General features: G+C 40.0%; 1 protein-coding gene across 1 annotated transcript in view; it reads right to left on the bottom strand.

Moving 5' to 3' along the window:
* Positions 1-25,280, bottom strand: part of Chic2 (cysteine rich hydrophobic domain 2) — a 37,288-nt gene extending 12,008 nt beyond the window's left edge. Inside the window, exons 1-3 of the mRNA XM_090343589.1 lie at positions 24,861-25,280; positions 11,405-11,459; positions 11,115-11,270 (exon numbers count right to left, since the gene is read on the bottom strand). Coding sequence (XP_090199715.1) covers positions 11,115-11,270; positions 11,405-11,459; positions 24,861-24,979 — 330 coding nt within the window. The 5' untranslated portion in view covers positions 24,980-25,280. The remainder of the gene's footprint in view (positions 1-11,114; positions 11,271-11,404; positions 11,460-24,860) is intronic.
* Positions 25,281-27,260: the final 1,980 nt, after the last annotated feature.

Here is a 27,260-nt window from a genome sequence, read left to right as displayed (position 1 = left end):
AATTGCTTTCTACCTCTTTCTCTCATAGCATGGAGCTACAAATGTGAGGGAAAAAAAACACCACATGCCTGTAATCCCAGCTACTTAGGAGGCTGAGATCTGAGGATCACAGTTCAAAGTGATCCCCCCCCCCAAAAAAGAAAAAACTTCAGTTTTAATCTTTTTTTTGGGGGGGGGTCAGACCTGGGGTTTGAATTCTGGGCCTGGGCACTGTTCCTAAGCTCTTCAACTCAAGGCTACCACCCTACCCCTTGAGACACCCCTTGTTTTCTGGTGGTTAATTGGATATTAGTCCAAGGACTTTAGTGCCCAGGCTGGCTTTGAACCGGGATGCTCAGATCTCAGCCTCCTGAGTAGCTAGGATTAAAGACGTGAGCTACTGCACCTGGCTTAGTTGTTTGTTTTATTTGGGTTTTTTGCCAGTCCTGGGCTTAAACACAGGGCTTAAGCACTGTCCTTGGACTTTCTCAAGGCTAGAGCTCTACCACTTGGGCTTCAGCACCACTTCCAGCTTTTTTCTATGTATGTGGTAGGGAGGAATCAAACCCGGGTCTTCATGCATGTTAGGCAAGCACTCTACCACTAGGCCAAACTTCCGGCCCAACCTGGCTTAGTTTTAAAGCTATCTTGAGTCCTGAGGTAAATAATGTATCTATAATACATAGTTAAGTTATCTAAGACATAATCAATTTGCCTAGAACTATAATTCAGGAAGTAAAGATGAAATAAAGAATAACTGTAGAAAATTTCAATGGGAATTATGATCCACAATAACATCAAATGAGTCAGGCACTGATGGCTTATACCTTTAATCCCAACTACACAAGAAGGCTAGGATTCTGAGGATGGAGGTTCTTAGCCAGTATAAGTCAGGAAGATCCTATCTACAAAATAGCCAGCAAAAAGCAGATGATATGTGGCTCAAAATGTAGACCATTAAGCAAGCAAGCAAAGTGAGCACGAGGCCTTGAGTTCAAACCCCAGTAACAAGAAAAGTCGAATAGACATCCTAGAACTAAAAAGTACAAAATACAATATTTGAAGAATATTGTATCCAAAATACAATATTTGGATAGGCCAACAGCAGACTAATCACACATTACCCCATCAATGAACTATATTCTTCTTTTGGGGGCGGGGGATAGGGTGGGTCATGGAGCTTGAACTTGGCCTGGGTGCTGTCCCTGAGCTGCTCTTCAGCTCAAGGCTACCATACTACCCTTGAGCCAGGCCCCACTTCCCATTTTCTAGAGGTTAAACTGGAGATAAGAGTCTCAGGGTCTTTAGTACCTGAGACTGGCCTGGCTTTGAGCCTTGATCCTCATATCTCAGCCTCCTGAGAGCTAGGATTACAGGTGTGAGCCACTGCGCCCTGACTATGTTCTTTAACATCCAGAAAACAGTACATGTTAATTAGCTCTGCACAAAACATGCTGAAAGGATTCTAAGAAATACTGTTAAAGCTCCAGTGGCATCTCTGTACATTTTAGACTCACCTTTATTAAAGGAATTCTGCTTATAATGAGAATTTAGATGCTTTTGTTATTGTTGTTACTGGAGTTTTTTGGTATTGGTTTGAACTTGGGCCCTGAGCCCTGTCCCTGAGATTTTTTAGTGGTCAAGGCTAGCCCTTTACCATGTGAACCACAGCTCCACTTCTGCCTTTTGATCTAACCATGATCATCTAATCTCAACTTCCTCAGTAGCTAGGATTAAAGGGTGGGGCCAACAGTGCCTGGTACTCAAGTTTTCATTCTAATGATTAGTGTTGATCATACTAATAACTTTTATATTCTCATGGGGACTATTCTGCCCAAGCTGGCTTCAAACCATGATCCTCAGATCTCAGCCTCCTGAGTAACTAGGATTACAGGTGTGAGCCACTGGCACCGGCCTGTACTTATTTTCTAAGGAATAAGTAGGAATCTAGTATTTTCCTAAAGGACATTTTTTGTAAAGGTAAAATTTAAGATCTGAGGATGTAGCTTAATAGAAGAGTGCTTACCTAGCATGTGGAAGACTTTGAGATCAATCCCTCAAACAAAAAAGCAAAGTAAAGATAAAACAAAAAAAAGTCAGTTCTTAAAATACCCATCTATAATTGTACATAATTCCTCATTAAAATGTACTTTTCTCCTGTATACAGTTTTCACGAAAATGGACAGCAGATAACAAAAGAATCAAATGAGATAGTCCTTCTAGTTTCCTAATCTTATTAACTGGAGAGAATTTCTAGGTAAGAAAACCATAAGACAAAGCCTAAAGACTCCTTGAGTTAAAGAGATGGAACTCTGGGGAGATCCAGGTAGTTAGAACTGCTGCATATCCAGAGAAATGAAGATAGTCCTGTTAGTGTGAAGGTAAGTACTAAGTAGTACATGCAAGTAAGAAAAACTACCAGCACTGGGAATATTACTACCTAAAAAGGATTAGTGGTAACAGTGCCTAAAGCTATAAAGATCAGTACAATGCCACTTTTTTTGTATCATCCACACTCAAAAACATTGTAATTCATAGGTCATTGGATAAAGTATTAAGGAGGGTCTTGATTCACTAGGGTGAGGGGGAACTAATCTACACACTGATTCCTTGGAAAATAAAACAGAATTATATATCCCCACACTCAAATACATAAAATAACAACAGGTACACAAACAAAAATATGTGGACCCATCTTCAGAGCAACAGTCATTTTTTAAGTGCAAACAGCCTAAATGTTGATTAAGGAATAAACCTGTAGCATGTAGTGGATATATATTATATAACATATATGTGATGCTATAATTATATAATATACCCATAAATATATATATGCTTCCTCTTTTTCTATTTTTTTCTGGAGACCTCATCTCAAACCATAGTTAAATGTGGGGCGTACATACTGAAATTCTAATTACTTAGGAGGCTGAGATCAGGAGGACTGAGGTTTCAGGCCAGTCTAGGCAGAAAAATATGCAAGATAGTCAACAGAAAAAGATGGGTGTGATGGAATCTGTTTGTCATCCTGGCTATGACAAAAAGTCTGAAATAGGTAGATTGTGGTCCAGGTGAATGTCTAGGTAGGAAGCAAGACACTATCTTAAAATTATCAGTACCAAAATAAAGCTACAAGGGTTGGAGGCATGGCTCAGTGGTAAAGTGGTAGAACACTGGCCAATAAGCAAAAGCGTCAGTTATGAGTTCAAGTACTAGTCTCATCAGAAAAAAAAAGGAGGGGGATGTGGTTCAGTAGTAGAGTACCTGCCTAGCAAGCTTAAGGCTATGTCTGTCTGTCTGTCTGTCTGTCTGCCTTTCTGTGTATGGATAGATAGAGCCAGGCACTAGTGGTGATGATGGATTGATGATGGATGGATGGGATGGATGACAGGCAGCCAGGCACTGGTGGCTCATGCCTGTAATCCTAGATACTCAGGAGGCTGAAGATCTGAGGGTGGCGATTCAAAGCTAGCCCAGGCAGCAAAATCCATGAGACTCTTATCTCCAATAAAAATTGCTCAGAAAACACCTAAAGTGGAACTTTGGCTCAAGTGGTAAAGCACTAACTGTGAGCAAAATAAGGCTCAAGGACAGTACCCAAGCCCTGAATTCAACAGATATGTGTGTGTGTGTGTGTGTGTGTGTGTGTATGTGTATGCATACGTGTGTATAGATATACATACACACATATATACTATACCATGTTATATGTGTATACACACACATATATATATATATGTATATAAACATTCAAATGAGACCAAAAGCTGCTCTTTGGAATGATCAAAGAATAAATCTCTGGGGGCCAGGAGTTTGGCCTAGTGGTAGAGTGCTTGCCTAGCATGCACAGAGGCCCGGGTTCAATTCCTTGGTACCATATACATAGAAAAAAGCCGGAAGTGGTGCTAAAGCTCAAGTGGTAGAGCTCTAGCCTTGAGAAAGTCCAAGGACAGTGCTCAGGCCATGAGCTCAAGCCCAGGACTGGCAATAAATAAATAAATAATAAAAATAAATCTCTAGATAGTCAAAATAAGAACAGAAAATTTATTTTTGGAAATATGAAAGATGGCATGACTAGCAACTGTAAAAACAGTTAAATGGATAACTAGAAAATACTATAAACTGCCTATCATTCAAAGATAAAATAGAAATATTTCCTTAAATAAAAGCTGTGTAGTGGGGCCAGGAGTTCGGCCTAGTGATAGTGTTTACGTAGAATGCACAAAGACTCGGGTTCGATTCCTTGGTACCACATACATAGAAAAAGCTAGAAGTGGTGGCTGTGGCTCAAATGGTGGAGCTCTAGTCTTGAGAAAGCTCAAGGACAGTGCTCAGGCCCTGAGTTCAAGCACCAAGACTGGCAAAAAAAAAAGCTGTAGGATTTAACTATGATAAAATAATGACCTGAAATATTCCATATCAATTCAAACACTGAGTTCAATAATTTTTTTAACTTGTAAGATGGAATGGTAGCTGGATACTAGTGTTTACATATCCTGAGAAAGCTCTGCCCTCTAGTCCATTTTAAAAAAAAGAAGCAGTGGCCAAATAGCTTCAAAATTCAATATTCAATGAAGAAATAATGCATCTTTATATACTCTGTAAACTCAGAGAGAAAAGTTCAAACAAAAGAATATTACAAAAGAGAAGCATACAAGAAAGTTCTCCTCATGAACACACATGTACAACTTCTCAACAAGTGTTCACGCAGTCACTGACGGCTCACCTCTGTAATCACCCCAGCTCTCAGGAAGCAGAGGAAGGCAACAATGTTTAATGAGAACCAGTCTCATAAAAACAAAATCAAACCCAAACTAACCATATAACCAAAACTAAAAGGAAATACCAAGTAGAATTCATCCCAAGGATATAATGATTTAATTCATCCTATGTAATTCAATATATATGTTTGTTTGTTTGTTTTTATTTTTGCCGGTCCTGGGCTTAAGCTCAGGGCCTGAGCACTGTCCTTGGATTTTTCTCAAGGCTAGAGCTCTACCACTTGAGCCTCAGCACCACTTCCAGCTTTTTCTAAGTATGTGGTACCAAGGAATCAAACCCAGATCTTCGTGCATGCTAGGCGAGCACTCTACCACAGGCCAAACTCCCGACCCCTATATATGTATTTTTTAATGGTAGTACTGGAGTTGAACCTACAGCTTCATGGTTGCTAAGGATAGTCTATCATTTGAGATACTGTAGTAACTCTACTTCCTCTCTAACTTGTTTTTTGCTCAAGTTATTCTACTCAGAGTCTGGCATTTTTGCTTTTGACTACAATGTTCTAATATAGCCTCTCAAATGGCTAAGATTACAGTGTTTATCACCATGCCTGCCTTCTGTTGAGATGGGAGTCTACAACTTTTTGTCCCAGGGCTGACCTCAAACCATGATCTCCTCAATTTCTAACTCTTGAGTAGCTGCCCTTGGCCACCCAAAATTTCTAACCAAAAAAGAAGAAACATACGACCTTAGCTAAAAACACACAAAACTCTGGACAAAATCTAACCTCTTTTCCTGATTAAAACAAATAACCAATCTCTCTATAAACTAGAAGAAAAAGAAAAACTTGCTGAAGTTCAAAAAGTAGAGAACCTCTGTAATTAGCATAATACTTAATGATGAGCCCCCACAATGTATCTTTCCTAAGATCAGGAACAAGCCAAAAGTATGTCTTACTGGTCTATAACCAATCTCCAGATTGTAGCTGGAGATTGTAGCTAATACGAAAAGGCAACCAAAAGCACCCAGGTCACAAAGAAAAAAAAGTAATATTCTCCTTGTTCAGATGATATGACCATCTATGAAGAAAAGTCAAGGGAGTATGCAAAATGTCTTCCTAGAGCATGCTCAAACATTGAAAATATTTAAATGGACTATTTAAAGTAACACAAAATGATAAATATTTAATGACAAAAGATATATAAGGTATATACACTATCCTCAAAATATTACTTAGAAAAAAATGTTAAACACTTAAATAACTGGAACAATACAGGTTTAAATGTCAGAAGGTAAAATACCTTTAAGATGCTAATTTCCTCAAGTTTATCTATAGTCATTGCAATCCAAATTAATATCCTATGCCAAGAAAGAAAAAGAAAGAAAGAAAGAAAGAAAGAAAGAAAGAAAGAAAGAAAGAAAGAAAGAAAGGAAGGAAGGAAGGAGAGAGGGAAGAGAAAGGAGGGAGGGAGGGAAAAACAAGAAAGAAAAAGAAATACAGGTGCCATTTCCTAAGATTCTATCACATCAAAGAAAGTAATATCTTCTTCCTGGTTTGTAGCATGGTAGCAATACATCAAGCTCAGGGCCTGAGCACTGTCCTTGGACTTTCTCAAGGCTAGAGCTCTACCACTTGAGCCTCAGCACCACTTCCGGCTTTTTTCTATATGTGGTACCGAGGAATCGAACCCGGGTCTTCACGCATGCTAGGCAAGCACTTTAACCACTAGGCCAAACTCCCAGCCAACATATACCTTTTATAAGAGGTAATCATCAATTGGTTAGAAAAAGTCTCTTTTAAAAAGTATGCTCCAAAAGGACTTGCCAAAGGGATTTGTGTCAAAGTAGACAGAGGAAGGAGTCAAAGGAGGCAGAGGAAGAATCGTCTGGTGGGGAAGAAGATGAAGATGAGAACATCAAGGTAGTATATACAAACCTGCCAATGAACTGAAAAGTTGAAACTCTGACATTGATATGGGCGCTATTTAAAAGGATAGATGCAACCTTAGTTTAACAACGCAATGCTACAAAGTTTTATCAATTATCAGCCAGAGTAGGACAAGTATAAGGAAAACTTATATGGCTTAACATCATAATAAACTTTTTTTTTTGCCAGTGCCTGGGCTTAAACTCAGGGCCTGAGCACTATCTTGGGCTTTTTCAAGGCTAGCGCTCTACCACTTGAGCCATAGCCCCACTTCCAGCTTTTTCTATGTATGTGGTACCAAGGAATCAAACCCAGGTCTCCATGCATGCTAGGCAAGCACTCTACCAGTAAGCTAAACTCCCAACTGGGCGTGTTAAACATTACACACAAAAAATCAATTATTATGAGAGATCTATAATTAAGCCTAATGAAATATTATATCCATTAGTGAACAAATATATTTTGCTTACTTATAACATGTTTCTTTTGGAAAAACTAGTAGTAGATACTTTGGGTTCATATTGATAATACAAAAAGAAAGTGTTGTTTTCTTTAAAAAAAAAAAAAAAAAAAAAGAGGCCTAGGAGTTTGGCTTAGTGGTAGAGTGCTTGCCTAGCATGCACTAAAACCCAGGTTCAATTCCTTGGTACCACATACATAGAAAAAAGCTGGAAGTGGTGCTGAGGCTCAAGTGGTAGAGCTCTAACCTTGAGAAAGTCCAAGAACAGTGCTCAGGCCCTGAGCTAAAGCCCAGGACTGGGGAAAAAAAAATTATCTAAATGAAAAACAAAGAGGAAAAAAAAAAAAAACAAGGGCTGGGAGTTTGGCCTAGTAGAAGAGTGCTTGCTTAGCATGCATAAAGACCAGAAATGGTGCTATGGCTCAAGTGGTATAGCTCTAGCCTTAAAAAAGCCAAGGACAGTGCTTAGGCCCTGAGTTCAAGCCCCAGGATGGGCCAAAAACAAAAACAAAAAACAAACATGTTCACTAGGCCAGGACCAAACTATAACTACTCACTATAAAAAATGAAAACTAGCTAAGCATGACGACTCACGCCTGTAATCCAAGCTACTCAAGAGGCTGAGGTCTAAGGATCACAGTTCAAAGCCAGCCAGGTCACGAAAAAGTCCGTGAGACTCTTATCTCCAATTAACCATCAGAAAACCTGAAGTGACAGTGTGGCTCAAGGGGTATGGAGGTAGCCTTGAGCTGAAGAGCTCAGGGACAAGGCCCAGAGTTCAAGTCCCACAGCCAACCAAAAAAATAAATAAAAATGAAAACTAAAATCTTATTAACACTGCCTACCTACTAGAATGGCTGAAATTTTAAAGATACATGAAATATTGACAAGGAGGTAGGTGGAATAAAATCTATCATATATTGTTTATGAGATTATAAAATGTTATCTCATCTTTGACAGTTTTTTTAAAAGTTAAATATCACCAAGGGCCAGTAGCTCATGTCTGTAATCCTAGCTCCTCAAAAGACTGAGAACTAAGGCTCAAGGCTTGAAGTCAGCCAGGACAGGAAAGTCCATTTATCTCCACTAAGCTTAAAAAAAAAAAAAACTGGAAGTGGAACTGTGACCCAAGGGGTAGAGTGCAAACCTAGAGTACAAAAGCCAGGGATAGGGGCAGGGAGTTTGGCCTAGTAGTAGAGTGCTTACCTAGCATGCATGAAGACCTGGGTTTGATTTCTCGGTACCACATACATAGAAAAAAAAAAAAAAGAAAGCCAGAAGTGGTGCTGTGGTTCAAGTGGTAGAGCTGAAAGTCCAAGGACAGTGCTCAGGCCCTGAGTTCAATCCAGAACTGGCAAAAAAAAAAAAAAGCCAGGGATAGCCCTCAGGCCAAGGCTCAAGCTCCAGAACCAGCAAAAGAACTAAAAAGTAACTTTTTTTTTTTTTGGCCAGTCGTGGGGCCTGAACTCAGGGCCTGTTCTTGGACTTTTTCTCAAGGCTCTACCACTTGAGCCACAACACCACTTCCAGCTTTTTGCTATGTATGTGATACGGAGGAATCGAACTGGGGTCTTCATGTATGGTAGGCAAGCACTCTACCACTAGGCCAAACTCCCGGCCCCTAAAAAATAACTTTTTTTAGGTAATATATACATGCTTTACTTTCTTCTATTAATTTATTAATAACCTAGCTAGAGAGCCTCATAACACTGCTTAAATCCAAATAGAATGTTTTAAAGAAACTATTTCCAATTGGTGTAAAACGAGTCCTGTGATAAACACAGGATACATACATGTTCCAGCTGGATTGCTCTTACATCAGACATGTACTTAGGAAGCAACTAAATCATAAGAACTTTTTTTATGTCATGGTATCATTATAAAATTCCTACATAAACCTGTGAAGCAAGGAGAATCACTACAGATAGCTCCCAACTTATAAGCATCTTGATTAAACCATTGTAGACATCCATTTTCTGTGCTAGAAAAAAGAAATTCTACAGATTTATGCATCCACTACACAACAGATTTAAAAGATGCTCAAAAAAATCCAATCACATTTATTTTGCATTCCTTTGGACACCAGTAGCTTTGGGTGACCTGACAATAAGGGAGTCTTCAGAGTAAAAATATTGAAAACTTAAGTTTGGCTTGATGAAATAAAAAAGGCAATTTAGGGTATCATATATAATTTTAGAGCTTAACATATACAATGCTGTACTACTAACCAATAAACACTTCCATAAAAAAATTTCACACTTTTATACAAAAATCCACAGGTATTTTCTAATCATGAAATAATTTTAAATACTAGTTAGTATAAAAATATATCAAACGCAAACAGACCAGTTACTTGACTTGAGATGACATTTTTAACAACTATAAATTTAAACACCATAACATTCTTGTTTCTTCCTGTGGAACTGTCCCCCCCAACCCTCATTCGGGACATTCATTTTCATGACAAAGGTCTACAAACGTATCAGAATAACAACTTCTTATAGTATTTTATCAAGCCACTGTGTTAGGCTCCAAATTCCTCCCAAAAAGACACTGCGACTTTATTATGACCTGTTTTAGAGAATTTTTGTAAACAAAGCATTATTTGTAAAATTACCTAAAAAATAACTTTTAAAAAATGTTAAATAGGAGCCAGGAGTATATCCTAGTGGTAGAGTGCTCGCCTAGCATGCATGAAGCCCTGGGTTCAATTCCTTGGTACCACATACACAGAAAAAGCAGAAGTGGTGCTGTGGCTCAAGTGGTAGAGCGTTAGCCTTGAGCAAAATGTGTCCAGGATAGAGTCCAGGCCCTGAGTTCAAGCCCCAGGACTGGAAAAAAAGGAAAAGAAAAGAAAAGGTAAATATACAAAGCAGCATAAATCAAGTTATTCTATCAAGAATTTTTTACTCATGAGAAGTATATGTCCATAAAAAAGACCTGAATAAGGATTTATCCAGATCAGAACTGAAAGAAACACAAACTTCTGCCAATGTACATAAAAGTAACTATACTATATTCATATAATAGAACCATCATTATTTAGCATCATTATTATAAAAAGCAACTGAGGGCTGGGAGTTCAGCCTACTGGTACAGTGTTGCCTAGCATGCACCAAGACCAGGGTTCAATTCCTCCGTACCATATGCATAGAAAAAGACAAATTGTGCTGTGGCTTAAGTGATAGAGCTCTACCCTTGATAAAGCCCAAGGACAGCACTTAGGCACTGAGTTCAAGCCCTGGGACTGGCCAAAAAAAACAAAAAAAAGGAACTGAGTATTAATTAAGAATTACAACATGTCTGGAAAATAATGAATAATGAATCTTAAAAAAGAATGCATTTCATATTCAACTTATATAGAAGTCTAGAATTTTTTTAATTTGCAAATTACAAAAAATACATAAGAAAAAACATTTGGGAGTGATGAATATTTTCATCATACTAATGAAAATTTAGACATGTGTTGTAACAAAATTCATTTAATAAAACAATTTAAACAGGTACAGTTTGTTATCTGCCACTGGTAACCTCAATGAAGCTGCTAAACTACAGGTAAAATTTTAAGATGCAAATACTAAGAAATACTAAGTTCTAGGCTGTAATATAAAATGTAACATTTTCTTTATTACATAGATTAATATGTATCGATGATATACAAACCCTAAGCCTAAATTTGATTATGTTCTAAAAACCAAGTGCCAGTGATTGTATATAGATTCCCTTCTTGAATACTTGTTTGTTAAACACGTCATTTGAAATATGATGTAAAAATCAATGCTAATAAATTCTTTAATAAAAAAAGAAAAAAATTAACATTTTCAAAAAGCAAAAAATCACACAAAATATGTTCTCTGACAATTAATTAAATTAGGAATAAAAATGAAAAAGGTTTATAGAAAAATCTCCAAATATTTGGAACAGAAACAACATTCTTTAAAATCCACATTCCATATAATAAATAAAAACCAAGAAAATGTGGGATGTTTCTATGCATAAATGTAAATTAAAAGATATAATTCAACTTACTCTTTTACTGAGGCAAATAACTGGCCACATACTGCAGCCTAATGTGCAGCAGCAACAAAGGCAGCCACAAAGGAGCCAACGTACATTAACAGGAAGATTCTTCTTAAGACAACTGTTAACTCTGTTGATGCTGGCTTTAAATTCTTCAGGAGCTACCTAAAGAAAATGTTAAAGAGAAAACAGCATTGTGATATCAATTTCAATAGCCATAACTAACCAGTGTACGTTTTTCTGTAATTAGCTAGAAAAAGTTTTGAGACATGTAAATAGTAAATAATTGACAAACTTACTTTTCCAGTTAGCGAAGAAGGGAATTCTGATTCAAATTTGTTGCTCAGTCCAAATCTATTTAAAAAAAAAAAAAGGAAGAACAAGTTATCATATATCATTGTTGCAAAAATGTTAAACATTTAAGCTCAAGTAAGGGCCAGGAGTTTGACCTAGTAGTTAAGAGTGTTTGCCTAGCATGCATGAAGACCCAGTTTCGATTCCTTGGTAACACATACATAGAAAAAGCTGTAAGTGGGGCTGTGGCTCAAGTGGTAGATCTCTAGCCTTGAGAAAGCCCAAGGACAGTGCTCAGGCCCTGAGTTCAAGCCCCAGTACTGGAGAAAGAAAGAAAGAAAGAAAGAAAGAAAGAAAGAAAGAAAGAGAGAGAGAGAGAGAGAGAGAGAGAGAGAGAGAGAGAGAGAGAGAAAGAAAGAGAGAGAGAAAGAAAGAGGGGGAAGGGAGGGAAGGAGGGAGAGCAGGCAAGCACAAATAAACAGAGTGAAGAATCCTAGAGAGGAAAAGTCTGATACACAAAATCACAAAATATGCCATCTGTAAAATATAAAAAACACTTATGATGGCAGGTGAATCAAAATATTTTACAGTGAGATGAGGCATATATAAACTAATTGGCAGTACACACACAAAACAGATGGGTCACTTAATTTGAACTACCACCTACACCACAACACCTTCAAAGCTTTTTTATTTTTTTTTTTTGGGGGGGGTGCTTTCCTGGGCTTCAATTCAGGGCCTGATTCTAAGATTTTTGGCTCAAGGCTGGAGCTCTACCACTGGAGCCACAGCTCAATTTCCAGCTTTTTAGTAATTAGAAGAGTCTCAGAGATAGTACTGTCTGACTGGCTTTGAACCAGATCATCAGATCTCAGCCTCCTGAACAGAAAGAATTATAGGCATACGTCAGTGGTCCCCAGCTCCAAATATTATTATTTTAGTAGATAAAATTGCTAATTTTCTGGCATTAGAAATCATTGCTGGAAATTAGCAATGGTTCTAAGTTTTAGTAAGGATCCTTGGTAGACACAAGAAATAAGAAGCCCAGATGTTAGGAACATAGTAAGGAAGAATTAGAAGGAAAAAGAGACAGAAAAGCGAACTGGGAGTTGGCTTTATAAATGAGCTTTTATGGTCAAGCTATTTTCAAGAAGATAATAAACTTAAACCAGTTTGCTCTTACCTACAGAAACATACACAGTACTTGGAGAAAAAGGTATTCCTTCAAAAGCAGAGTATCTTAACAAGTATAAATCACAATATTCTACAAATAGGCTTTTCAATTTGTGATTTTTTTTCTTTTCTTGTTGTATTTGTGGAACAGGGTCTTACTATGTATGTAGCCCAGGCTGACTTCAAACACAGGATCTTCTTGTCTCAATTTCACTACAAGGATTACAGACATGTATCACCATATCTAGCCAAAGTATACTCTTTTCTTTCCTTCCCCGCCCACCCCCCTGCTTTTTTTAAGTACTAGGGTATAAACTTAAGGCCTCAATCTCACTCACTTTTTATTCTTCACTGCATTCAAAGTAACAGTACGGAAAGCATTAAAATTGCTTTTGAAATGAACTTTTTTTTTGATCTGTTACTTCCATTTCTTTACTTTTTCAAAGTTAGCCATTTACTCCTGATTGTATCTCCTCTAGTCTCCTCTAAAATCCACCGTATCTCTTCTTCTTCTTACAGATTATAAACTTGGATACGCCTACTAGTCTTATATTCTTCTCTTTCTTTAATGTATGAAGCCGTCTAATTCTTTTCCTTCCTCATAGTCTTAAAAGAAGTTTTTTTATGCTGTTGGTTGGCTCAAGTGGTAGAGCGCTTGTCTACCAAGCAGTAAAGCCCTCAGTTCAAGCACCGGGGCTGCCAAAACTTAAAACAAAACAACAACAACAACAACAACAAAAAAAACCCTGCTTGTTTAAAGCCAGGCGCTATGGCTCATACATGTAATCCTACTTAGGAGGCTGAGATCTGAGGACCAAGGTTCAAAACCAGCCCAGGCACAAAAGAACCTGAGACATCGTCAATTAACCTCTAGAAATGGGGCCTCGCTCAAGAGTAGGGTGGTAGCCTTGAGCTGATGAGCTCCCCACACCATCCAAGCCCAAGGGTAGAGAGGTAGCCTTGCACTTCAGAGCTCAAGGACACTGCCAGGACAAGTCAAGCCCCATGACCCATGGGGAAGAGGTTTTCTTATTTGTTTGTGTTTGCTAGTCCTGGAGCCTGAACTCAGGGCCTGAGCACTGTCCTTGGGCTTTCTCAAGGCTAGAGCTCTACCACTTGAGCCACAGCACCACTTCTAGCTTTTTCTATGTATATGGTACCAAGGAATGGAACCCAGGGCTTCGCAAGCACTCTGCCACTAGACTACACTCCCAGCCCCAAAAGGGTTCTTTTATACTCAAAATCTCCATCTCCTCACTCATTATTACAATGCAGGGTTTTATTCATTTCTTTTTTGGTGGGAGGCAGTACTGGGGTTTTGAACTCAGGGCTCTTAGCTTACTAAGAAGGTGTTCTAGCTTAAGTCATGCTTATAGCCCTCATTCCTATCTGTCTACAGATGAAACTGCTCATCAGAGAAGTTGAAAAACTTTTTGGCAAATGTTCTTCCATATAGTACACATTCTTCTGGCAAAAAGCCTGAGCATCAGAATATCTTATTTATAGCATAGGCCACAACAAATACTTCTCCCTTTCTTAAAGTCTTTCATCTCTGCCAAAGCTTACCTTTTCAAATGTAAACCAAGTAAAACAATATCATCAAGTTTTAACAAGATCATCTTAATTTATTGAATAAATATTAAAGCCACATTTCATATTTGATAACATAACTAATCAATTAGTTTCAATACTACCAAAAAGGTAGTATTACTGATTACTAAGAAGCTGCCGCTGTTAGAAAAATGTGTGCATGTTTCAGTTTCTAAACGTTTCTTTTTTTTTTTTTTGCCAGTCCTGGGCTTGAGCTCAGGGCCTGAGCACTGTCCTTGGACTTTCTCAAGGCTAGAGCTCTACCACTTGAGCCTCAGCACCACTTCCGGCTTTTTTCTATGTATGTGGTACCAAGGAATCGAACCCGGGTCTTCGTGCATGCTACGCAAGCACTTTAACCATTAGGCCAAACTCCCGGCCCTCTAAACGTTTCTTGAATAGAAAAAAAGTACGCCCTAGGCCTGGGATGTAGCTCAGTAACAAAGTGTTTGCCTAGCACTATAGCACAGAACTATAAATTATTACCACCACTTCAGAAATCAACTTGGCATTAAAAATACTTATACTTGGACGGGAGTTTGGCCTAGTGATTGAGTGCTTGCCTAGCATGCACGAAGACCCAGGTTCGATTCCTCGGTACCACGTACATATAAAAAAAGCCGAAGTGATGTTGAGGCTCAAGTGGTAGAGTTCTAGCCTTGAGAATGTCGAAGGACAGTGCTCAGGCCCTGAGCTCAAGCCCAGGACTGGCAAAAAAAAAAAACAAAAAAAAACTTAGGATACTTTTGTCTGAGTGAATTCTCTTTTAGGAGTATAATCTAAGAAATAACATGGCTAGGCACTGGTAGCTCATGCCTGTAATCCTAGCTACTCAGGAGGCTGACATCTGAGGATCACGGTTCAAAGACAGCCTGGGGCACTAAAGACCGTTAGACTCTTATCTCCAATTAACCACCAGAAAACAGGAAGTGACACTGTGGCTCAAGTGGTTAAGCACTAGCCTTGAACTGAAGAGCTTAGTGACAGGGCCCAGGCTCAGAGTCCAAGTCAAATGACCAACAAGAAAAAAAAAACGAAGAAAGAAAAAGAAAAAAAAGAAATGACATGAAATGTGGAGAAAAAATTTGCATAACAAGTCACTGAAACTGTTTTGAAAAACAGCTCATATTTTCAGTAATGTTTAACTTAGTACATGAACACTTTAAATACCATTACAATGTGTTTCTATTTGAATCTTTTATTTGGTATTAACTACATATTTTATCAGAAGTAAACAGGGATGTTTTTAGGTCCACAAACCAATTTTTTATGTATTTCAAATTTTTCCATAACCCAGGCCCAAATTAACTCCAGTCCTTTTTACTTCAATTTTAAATTTTCCTGTATTCCTCCTCATAGTTCCTTATATTAACATCTTTCAGAATTCATTACTACATTGTCATTTTGAATTATTTTGAACTCATGGTGAATTTTTGTCTTTTACAGAACTACAAGAATCTGACTGCTTCAATTTGTTTTACCTTTAAACAGAAATATTTTCTCAAGTTACTTTTCCTAGGCTTTTGAAATGCTGTGCAATTTTTAACAATGAATGTTTTAAAACAAGAGAAATATTTCACAATTACATTCATCATAGCACATTAATCTGAAAAGGTGTTACAAGTTAAAACTATGCTAGAAGAGTAGCTTGTTACTCAGAAAGCCTAGAAGCTCCCTATATTCTGAGAGGTGAAACTACAAATGATCATTTGCTCTGAGAACACTTAATCCCTGGGCTACCTAGATACAACCAGGCTGCCCAACTTAGGCAACCTTAACCAACGCATAGTCAAAAAAGTCTTCTCTTGTACAAAGTAACTGAATACAAGACAAATAGTTGGTATATAGACAAGAGCTGAAATACAAAGAAATAATTTAAATTGAAGTCATGAATAATTGAAAGTGAGGAATTTTTAAAAGGCCAAGATTATTTAAAAACAAAACAAAAGCAACCATGAAGTTCAGGGGAGGAAAAGTCATAGTGTAATAGCAGAAGCTAGAAGTGAAAGTAGGTGAATCATAGCGGCAAAGGGAGCAGAGGACATATGGTGCTGAGAAAAATGACAGCATAACTAGATCACCAGAGCAGCTCTACATCCTCAGCAGTCATTTCCCAGCTTCCCAAAGCCTGGCTGTACAATGGCAGTTTCCTGTCTTCTTTCGTCCCCATTCTTACAATAAAACTTGCACTGTGTAAAGCCATGTGGGTGGTTATGCTCCCTGAGATATAACAGAGCCTAGTAATTCATACTTGAAGAACCTGTAATAGCAACATCAAATGCTCCCAACATAATCTTAAGATGAAAAAATATAGAAAACAAAATATGAATGTCTCAATGTTTAACAAGAAAATATTTGCACATACACAAAAATTGAATTTATCAAAATATAGTGATTCATTTTAGATGCTGAAATTATGGATGACATTTTTTTTTTGCCAGTTGTGGGGCTTGAACTCAGGGCCTGCGCACAGTCCTTGGACTTTTCTCAAGGTTAGAGCTCTACCACTTGTGCCACAGCCCCATTTTCAGTCTTTTCTATGTATGTGGTAGCAAAGAATCAAACCTGGGTCTTTGCACACGCTAGATAAGCACTCGTACCACTAGGCCAAACTCAGCCCCTATATATGTCTTTTACTTCTTAGTGATTATAGATTATATTTCTGCTTTACAGGCACATAAAATTCCTCATTTTTTAAATAACCTTCCCATTTTTCTTTATAATTAAAAAAGGATTAAAATCTCAACAACTTTACAAATAATGTCATTGGACAGCTTATGAAAGTTAACTGCAAAAAGTTTCTACCTGTTTACAAACCAAGGCCAGGGAAGTAGAATGACGAAACAGGAACACAGAGATGGTGGTTTCAAGAGTCATGCTATACAGAGGGCTTACAGCTAATAAGGGCAAGTACTTAGTGATAAATGTAGTCAGATAAGATGAAAAACAAAAAGCACAAAAAAGTTAAATAGTTATAATAAAAATAAAACAGCTAAGCAATGGGTGGCGAGAATGCCTTATGGTTCTGGTGTTCATATCAACTTGATATCTTATTTCAGGAAAGCAACTCTCCCATCTAGTTCTGTCTCACATACGGCAATGGACCAAAAGATCAAATGCTGTCCCAAATTGTCTGTCTGATTTTATAGTGCTGAGGATCAAACCCATGACCTTGCATGTAAGTCCTCTACCACTGAGCTATATTCTAAACCCCAGCACATTTATTTTCAATGTATCACAGCCTTGCCTTGAACCCATAATCCTCTTGACATGGACTCCCAAGTCATTTGTAAGTGTACATCACCCACCGTGCCTGAGTCATATTTTTTTCTGTAAATTGTGGAGAAGGAAGGAAGGAAGGAAGGAAGGAAGGAAGGAAGGAAGGAAGGAAGGAAGGAAGGAGTAAGGAAGTTAAAGAGATTCTGAAGCTGGTAACTTTATCTGGTTGCCACAGTCTGTCTGAATATCAATATAGCTTAAGGCAGAAGGAACGGATGGAACTGACAGTGTACCCCTAGAGTTCATGACACATTTATGACTTGTAAAACAAGTATAAAAATGTTAACTTCATGATCATATTCTAACTAGTTTTCCAGTTTATCCAGAAATGTGAAAATATAATCTCATTCAGGAAACTAGTGAAACCCAGCGAGTAATTTAAATCATGTATCAAACTCACTGCATAAGCCAGGTCACTATGGTCTTACACTCTCAGCATTCTACTGTTTCAGTTTAAATTATATTGTCAGTTATTAACAGATTATATATATATATCATTAAACAGTGAAAGTAATGTGAATTTACACGAAGTAAAATTCACTGCATTAGTTAAAAAAAAACAAAACAAAACAAAACCCTGAGGCTTGAACTCAGGGCCTGGGTGCTGTCCCTGAGTGTGTTTGCTCAAGGCTATAGCACTCTACCACCTGAGCCCTGGCTCCTCATCTGGCTCTTCTGGTGGTTAACTGGAGAGAGGCGTCTCATAGGCTCTCCTGCCTGGACTGGTTTGGAAGAGTGATCCTCAAATCTCAGCCTCCTGAGTAGCTAGGATAACAATTGAGCCACCAGCAAGCAACTGGTTTGTATTAACTGACTTTCTGATGCTGTAAGGATTCAGCTGAGCTATCACAATGATTTTAAATAATCTATATCAGTGCCGGGGCTAGCCGGCAGCGAATGGGGATTCCTGATTTAGGGGGGTGAGGACTTGGAAAAGACAAGAAAAAAATGGGGTTGGGAGGTCTACAGCTCAAGTTAGCAGCCCAAGAAGGCTGTCAGCTTAAGACTGTAGCCTCGTTTATTTCTTTGTTCCAATCTTAAATACTTTTCTTAAAACCAGAAAACTACCAGGTGTTGCATTCCTCTCTGATATGTTAAACAAGAAGAGATTAACATAGCCCAAAGTCATACTAATAGCTCATTTTCTTGTGTACTCAGCTGTGTAGGTCCAAGGTCGCTCTGGCCCCTACACTGGGTTCCCAACATACAAGACTAAAGTTAAAAGATTTTTATATATCTAAATGTATTTATATTTTAGAATATTCATACTAAAAAACTCTGATAAGCTAAACAATGTCACTAAATTATGCTCATTTATGACTATAAATTACAGTATATATGTTGTGGCTTGGACATTGAGTATCCCCCAAAGGCCCACATGTCTGAAGCTTGGTGCTCAGAACAGTGCTATTGCATGGTGAAAACTTTAAGAGTAAGGCCTAGTAGAAGGATTTTCAGTCAGTCACTGAAGAACATGCCTTTGAAAAGGACTGGGGAATCTTTGCCCCTTGGGATTTTTCCTCTAATTTTTTTGTTTGTTTGTTTACTTTTGTACTGGTACCAGGGCTTGAACTTGGGACCTCTCACTCTTGCTTAGCTTTCTCCATTTAATGTTGGTCGTTATCACTTGAGCCATACTTTCATTTCTGAATTTTTGCTGGTTAATTGGAGATGATTCTCTAGGATCTGTCTGCCCAGACTGGTTTCAAATTGCAAATGTCAGATCTCAGCCTGTTGAATAAATAGGAGTACAGGTGTGAGCCTAATACCTGGACTTGACACTTTTTGCTTCCCAGGAGTGACATACAAAAATTTGTTCCACTTTTGCTCCCATCATGGTGTACTGCCATAGTCAAAGGCAACAAGGCCAACCAGTCATGGACTGGAACCTCTAAAACTGTAAGGCATGATAAAACCCTTGTCTTTTAAAATTTGTAAGAAATATTTCAGGTATTTGTTATAGCAATGGAAAGCTGACCCACACAACTACCAAAAACATTCATTTCAATTGAACAGCATAGAAACAGTATAGAAAAGGGAAAGTTGACTTGAATACAAAGGAACTCCTTCATTGAACAAAACAAGGACTCCACCACAACTACATGCAAGATGAAAGAGAATAAAACAAGGAGTTCTTGCAGGATGCTTATTATAGATGCATTCGCTTATCAAATCAGTCAAAAACTCAGATAACTAGACTTTGGACTCTACCCTATGCAAATTTCACAGGAAAGAGCTTAAGAAGAAAAAATGATTTTTTTATGGCTCTGAAATATAAGAATATTTCAGCCCCAATGGCTCCAATTTAGTTTTAAATGGAAGATCTTTCTCTCAAATCTAATAAATAGTTCCTAAATATCACACATCTTAGAACTAAAGCACACTATTTTATGAAGGAAAGCCCTTACTTTGAAATCTGTGATCCTATAAGAGCCCTACACTCTAGCGCATGCTGCCTTCTCATACAAGCTGCCCCATAGTAATAGAACAACAGCAAGTGCAGGAATGCCATCAAAACAATCTCCAATTCTATGACCTTATCTTTCATACAGCCAAAAAGAAACAGAAAAAAAAACCCCACATACAACATCAGAGGACAAAATGATCATTGCTGTTTCCATGTCTTATAGGAAACTTATAAAATTTGAGGGTTTACCCAGAACTAAAGACCACCACCATAGCAAGGCCATTATCATCCCTCAACTAGACTCCTGTGATGGTCTCCTCAATTTCAGTCTAACTGTTTTACAATCCTTTCTGGCCCCACTGAACTTATCAACTTCAAGACAAAATTCTTTCTTCTCTCCTTTCTAGCCATACTACAGAAGTACTCTTTCAGTTAGCTCCTCAGACAAGCCAAGCATGGCTTAAGAGTTTTGGCACCTGCTATTCTCCAAATCCAGGGCACTCGTCACAGAATTCCTTCATCCTTCCTACAGTATTCTCTCTATTCACATTAATATCTATCACAACACCATATTGATCTCCTTGATAGCATTTTTTCATATATAGTTTGTCAACCACCTATAAATTCCATGATGGCAAAAAATGCATGCTGCTCATTCACAACTATATACATAAAACCTTGTAAAAGAAATACCTGCTATAAAATGGGAACTTAAAGAAAGGACAGGTTAAATCACCAAGAAAACTTCAATAAGATAACTGATCATGAATATCTGAGCAAAAAATACTCTGCATAAAATATTAAAATATAAACACCTAATCTTTGCATTTAGAATATCTACTTTACACATAATTCAAATAGGATTGTTTCATTTACAAGTACAGATCAATTAGAAGGTAAACAACAGCATCCCACACTTAGAAAACTCAAAATAAAGTGTCATTTAGAGAAGATTCTCTAAACTTACATCAAGTCCTCCAAGATAACACCACATGCCCATCCTATATAAGCTTTTGACTAAATGATTCACTCAGTGAATCTTATAGTTCAGATTTATGCTCAAGAAGGCATATGTCACATTTCAGAATGATTTCCAACAAAATGGTAAAGACCAACCAAAACATGTGCAAACAAAAACGCCAAAAAAAAAACCTGCAAAAAAAAATTAATAAATCTGTTGAAGCCAGGAGCAGTGGCTCACACCTGTAATCCTAGCTACTCAGGAGGTTGGAATCTGAGGATCAAGGTTCAAAGCCAGCCTGGGCAAAAAAGGACCTGAGACTTTTATCTCCAATTAACCTCTAGAAAACGGGAAGTGGGGCTTGGCTCAAGGGTAGGGAGGTAGCCTTGAGCTAAAGAACTCAGGGACACTGCCCAGGGCCAGGGGTAGGGTGGTAGCCTTGAGCTGAAGTGCTCAAGGACAGTGCCCAAACCGAGTTCAAGTCCTGGTATTTGGGGGACAGAAGTGGGAAGACCAGTAGGTCCAGAAGCTCAAGAACAGCCTGAACAATACCATAAGACCCTAGCTTTAAATGTAGCCTAGTGGTAGAGAGCTTGCCTAGCATGCACAAAGACCCAGGTTCGATTCCTTGATACAACATACATGGGGGAGGGGGAGAGACTGGCAGAACTGGTGCTGTCACTCAAGTAGTAGAGCTCTAGCCTTCCTTGAGAAAGCCCAAGGACAGTGCTAAAGGCCCCGAGTTCAAGGCCCAGGACTGGCCAAAAAAACTAAAATAGGCCTTATATTATACTGGATGGGAGAAATGGTGAGAATTAGTAATTTTTTTTAATAAATGAAGAAATTAAATGAAGTGATTCTGTAATCTGGGTAAATGGTGTTCAGCTCTTTGAAAGCTAACCACAAAATCCAGTCTTGACATGTTGAAACATTTCAAGACGGTACTTTATTAAATGCTAAGGTGTTCTTGTGATATCTTCTACACAAATATTGCACCCTAAAGCAGTTTCCAGATTTATTTCAAGTGACATTTCTTCAGTTTTCCACAGAATATCTTAAAGACAAGCAAAAGAGGACAGCTCTGAGCCACTAATAAAAACTGGTGGTAGGGCTGGGAGTTGGGCCTAAGTGGTAGAGTGCTTACCTAGCATGCACGAAGAACTGGGTTCAATTCCTTGGTTTCACATACATGGAAAAAAGCCAGAAGTGGTGCTGTGGCTCAAGTGGCAGAGCTCTAGCCTTGAGAAAGCTCAAGGACAGTGCTCAGGCCCTGAGTACAAGTCTCAGGATTGGCAAATAAACAAAGAAACTGGTACTAAAGAATAAGGAATTGTTTGTGGAGATAGAGATAAAATCCTAACATGTAATTTAGATAAAATTAAAAGAGTACCTTAGGAATCAGATGTAAAATAACTTGGCTCTATTACATGGCTTAAATTAAAAGTCAAAGACTTCACGAATTCTAAGGAAGCCTCAAGTTTGACTCTGACGTAGCAGGAATATGAGGGAAGGAGATGGGAGCAAAACATAGTCATCAAGATAGCTTAACTGCTTAGTACCAGCATAGAATTACTTACAGTGTAACTTTTAGATTAATACATCCCTTGGAATTACCATTCCTTTGAAAAATCAAAGTCATCAATAAATCAGTCATCAATGTTTCATACTAACTTATCCTGAGATTAAAAAAAAAAAAAACTCCAAACTTTACAAATATCAGTAAGTCTAGCCAACAACTAACCTGATAGGTTAAGTCACTTTCCCCCCATTTTCATTACATGAGGAGTCATCCTAAGACAGATGGATAGAAGGGAGGGAGGGGGAAAAAAGACCTTACTTTCATCTAGGGCATCAAGCATGCTAAGCAAGCCCTCTACCACAGAGCTTTATCAACAGCCAAGGACGCATTTTTTTTTTTGCCAGTCCCGGGCTTGAGCTCAGGGCCTGAGCACTGTCCTTGGATTTTCTCAAGGCTAGAGCTCTACCACTTGAGCCTCAGCACCATTTCTGGCTTTTTTCTATATATGTGGTACCGAGGAATCAAACCCGGGCCTTCGTGCATTCTAGGCAAGCACTCTACCACTAAGCCAAACTCCCCGCCTAAGGATGCATTTTTTAAAAAATAAAATGCTGTCATCTTTTGGCAGAAGGATTTTGTAAAAGAGTGCACAGACAGGATGAAAGTTTGTAAATCCTTAAATACCCACAAACCCCATAGATTTAAAACAAGGCAGAAAGACATAGAAAAAAAGTCCTGACAATAAAATTAAATATTAAATGGTAGTTTATGACAGTATAAATGGCATGACTGTATGTTAATGATTAGTATCCACATCTGGGCATGGTGGCTCGCACCTGTAATCCTAGCTACTCAGGAGGCTGAGATCTGAAGATCTGGTTTAAAGCCAGTCTGGATACTAAAGAACATGAGACTCTTATCTCCAATTAATCACTAGAAAAACTAGAAGTGGGGCTGTGGCTCCAGGGGTAGGATGGTAGCCTTGAGCTGAAGAGCTCAGGGACAGCACCCAGGCCCAGAGTTCAAGCCCCATGACCCACACCCACACACAAAAAAATTAGTATCTATGATATTGGTTATATTTCTTAATTAAGCTAGTTATGACAGTTAAAAGAGTAACTTTTGTTGTAGTGTGATAAAACCCACTGTCTGGTCAGGTACTGGTTCAGTGATTACTCAGTGTTTTTATCCTGTTAGGTCACTTAAATACAAACTAACAGGTGCTAAAGGAATCAAAACATTACATAAGCATACTCCAATGGCAATATAACTAGTCAATTTGGCAAGTCTCGACAATATTGAGAGATCCAAGGATTCTGCTGACAGTCTTTTTTTTTATCTTTTTTTTTCTGTGCCATAGATTTTTTTTATTTATTTATTTTTATTGTAATTAGTAAAAGGGTTACATGATATTTGCCAGATAGAAGGTGCATTAATTCACATACACTGATACCCTTTCACATGTCTTGGTACCCATTTCCCTCCCCCCCAACACCCCCCATCTGCTGACAGTCTTATATGAGAAGTCTTACTGTTTTACTAAGTTATTCACAGTATATCCCACACCCTGTAGCAAAATATAATTACAAATGCCCCAGACCTCCTTAGCCTTGCTGGCCTTTTTGTACTAGTGAAAAGGTGAAGCACAGGGTAGACTACTAGTACAGGAGATTGGCTTATGTCTTGAACGAGCAACATAAAATAAAAAGAATACCAAGTTATACACAACTCCAGACTTCTCTCTGGGGAAACATTAACTTCCTGCTTCCGGACAGCTCATTGCTAGCTTCAAGTCTTCACATCCTTTTATTATTAATGTTTGAAAAATACTGGGTTGTTGGTGTTGGCAAAAATGAAAAGGGGAGGGGGAGGGGGGGTAAAGTTCAGTCCCCAAGGAAGGATTTAAGATTTCGGGAAGCCCTCAGCAGTGGCTTGTAGATCTTTTTTAATTAGTTGTAAACATGCACCTACAGATGCCAAATGTATGTTTATCTATAAATTCTTACTGTATACAACTGCAAGAGCTTGCACTGGTTGCAGGAAGTAACCTTGTTAAGAGAGGGAGAAGACCCGTGGGTGTGTGTGAGACACGGACACACCAACCACCATGAGCCTCATTACCGACTGTCACTGGGGCGACCCTACACGGCCCAGATGTGGCTTCCGAGCCATATGTCACCAGGCTCAAAGGGTAACTAGGGGGTCACAAATACACTTATTCTACTCGGAACCCGGAGGGGCGGCAGACCCAAAACTCCACCCTCCGCACTGGGCTCCAGGACCCCGGCCAGGCCCGGGGGGGGGGGGTGGAGGAGGGACGGTGTGTCCGTCCCCACTCGCGAGTCCTAAGGAAACGAAAACAAGGCAAGCCCTCACTTCCTGGCCGTCCGCACCTCGCCAGGGCCTCTGAGCCGGGACAGGCGGGGCGGGGAAAGGGGGTCGAGGTGGTGGGGCCCGCCCGGCCCCGCACCCCCCTCCGGTCCCTCCGGCCCTGGCCTCCCGTCCCCGTCCGCGCCCTCCGCCGGGCCTTACACGGTGACGTGACCTGAGCCGCGGACCACCACCGGGTCCGGCGAGTACTTGAGCAGCTGCTCCTCCAGGGCCCGCTCCTCGTCCTCCTCCTCCTCGTAGATCTCATCGAAGTCCGCCATCCTGCGCCGGCGAGCCCCCTGCCCTGGGGCCTGAGTCCGGGGCTGGCGCCCGGCGGAGGCTGAGGGAGCCGCGACCGCCGGCGCGGAGGCCGCGGAGTTCGTGTTCGGCTGTCTCGGCTCCGGCTACTGAGAAGATGGGGTCCGGCCCGCCCTCGCCGCCATTACCATCCGCAACAACAACAACACGATGTCAACATCCGCCCAGGGGCCCACACCTCCACCAGCTCCGGCGCTACGGCCGCCGCAGCAACTCAGGCAACCACAGCAACAGCCGGAGCCACCCGCTGCGGGAACTGCCGGCTACGACATCGCGAGACTTCCCGGGAACGCGGGCGGGCGGGCGGGAGCGCGCGCACGCGCGCGTGCGTAGGTGCGCCGCCGGATGAGGGGACGGGCGCGCGCGCACGTGCGGCCTCGCGCGTTCTCTGGCCGCCGTCCCGCTGCGCTTCCCGGGCCTGGGTGCGCGCTCCCGCCGGCGCGCCCCACCCGGGTCCCTCTGCCCCTCGTCCTGCGGCGGGCTGGGCCGCGGCTCTGCTCGGAAGACGGCCGGCCCAGTGGGACTGGAAGGTTAAAGACCCCAGCAGAGAAGGCAGGTCCGGGGAGGATGGGGGACCCCCAGCTCCCCTACACAAACTGAAAATAAAATCCCAGGCTGGAGTAGAGATTTATCATGAGTGTGATCACCACTTTGATAGTCTAATTTTTAGTTTCCTAGTCAAGAAGTTTCCAGGCACACAGAGCAGGAACGGGCTCTTGAGAGTCTGGATAGTGAGATTCCACATCGAGTAAAAGAATGGCCAATCCAGCCGGACCCATTGTTCTTCAGACTATCTCTAAAGTGCAGTGTTCAGGTCTTAAGTTCATTCTACATGAATGAAAAAGTGCAAAGGTCATGTGGCCTAACAACCAACTTATATTGAGAAGAGTGGGAGATAATGAACACAATGAACTAAGACAAAATGAAGAAGAAACAGGTAAGTCAAACAGTCTACCTCCAGAGTTATGGACCCACTCAACCAATTTTTATTGAGTTCCATCTGTGTGGCAGGCACTGGATGAAGTGTGTGCATACTTGTGTGTGAATATGAATGAAGTACAGTCTCTCCAGTCCAGTAGCTTATCTAGCCTTATGCCGTGCAAATGGCAGATTAAGTGTCTTAATATGTGAAATGCTTAGAAGAGGGTCTGGCACACAATAAATAGAGTGACAACAGGAGGGCTTTAAGGATCCGTCCTGCTCCTCAAATGACAGTGGCCACCAATGTTTGCCTTGTGTAATGTTCAGTTGTTTAGGAAGCATATACACAATGTATCATTTAAGTCTGAGCATGAGGGAATCTGCCTATGGTCCCAATTTTGCAGGGAAGCAGAAGATCATGGTTCACAGTCAGCCAGAGCTAGCCCAGGAACAAGGGGAATAGAGTGAAGGATGATGGGTCAGGAGTCCCTCTAACTTTGAGAGAGACTCAAGTGAGACCCTCTCTGAAAACCAACTTAAAGCTAAAGGACTAGGGGAGTGGCTGAAGTGAGAGAGTGCTTAAGGCCCTGAGTTTAATACTAGCACTGCAAAATTTACTACATACATACATCATTTCACCATCCCCCAAAGACTCCCATTAGGTAAGCAAGAAGGCGTAATTTATCACTTAATTTCGGAGCTGCCAGTAACTCTCTCATGGCTATATGGCTATTGAATGGCCTCACAACATCAGCTCCAACACAGTGTGCCAAACTCCTGAGTTTCCTCCTTGGCAAGAACCAGGTGGCTAGTGGCTAAGCTCAAAGCAGTGGCTACAAAGAGGAAGAATGGAAACCATAGGGAGGAAAGTCAGCCTGTTCCTGGCACTGCCCATGCTCTGCAGACGATGGCTGATAATTCACTTTTTTGAAGAAACAGCAGCCATGATAAGTGGTCAGTATCCGCAAGTTTCTTAATCACCCAGGGACAGAGGAAATGGTGCCCAGCTCAGTAGCTCTCCAGCAACTTCTACAATTCAGAGAAACAGCTCCATGAATGTTATCTGAATTGAGACACATCATTCATTACTAGTGCTATTTCCAGACCATTTCGAGTTCCTGAAGCTTCAGAGTACTGTGAGAATCTCACCCTTATCTTAACATTGGTTCTGTGTGGGAGAAATGTTCTGTTCTAAGAGCTAGTCAACAGAGATCTTTGTAACTCCCACTGCTTGGATATAAAGGAAGGGCTGCTGCTTCTCTCACACCCCCCTCTCTTCTTTATCCTGTTATATAAAAAAAAAAAAGAAGAAACTTGCCAGTA

This window comes from Megascapheus bottae, chromosome 13 (genome assembly GCF_031878675.1).
Source record: "Megascapheus bottae isolate mThoBot1 chromosome 13, mThoBot2.hap1, whole genome shotgun sequence".
Lineage (NCBI taxonomy): Eukaryota > Metazoa > Chordata > Mammalia > Rodentia > Geomyidae > Megascapheus > Megascapheus bottae.
The sequence above is the reverse complement of the archived record's forward strand: the minus strand, read 5'-3'. Positions and strand labels throughout refer to the sequence as shown.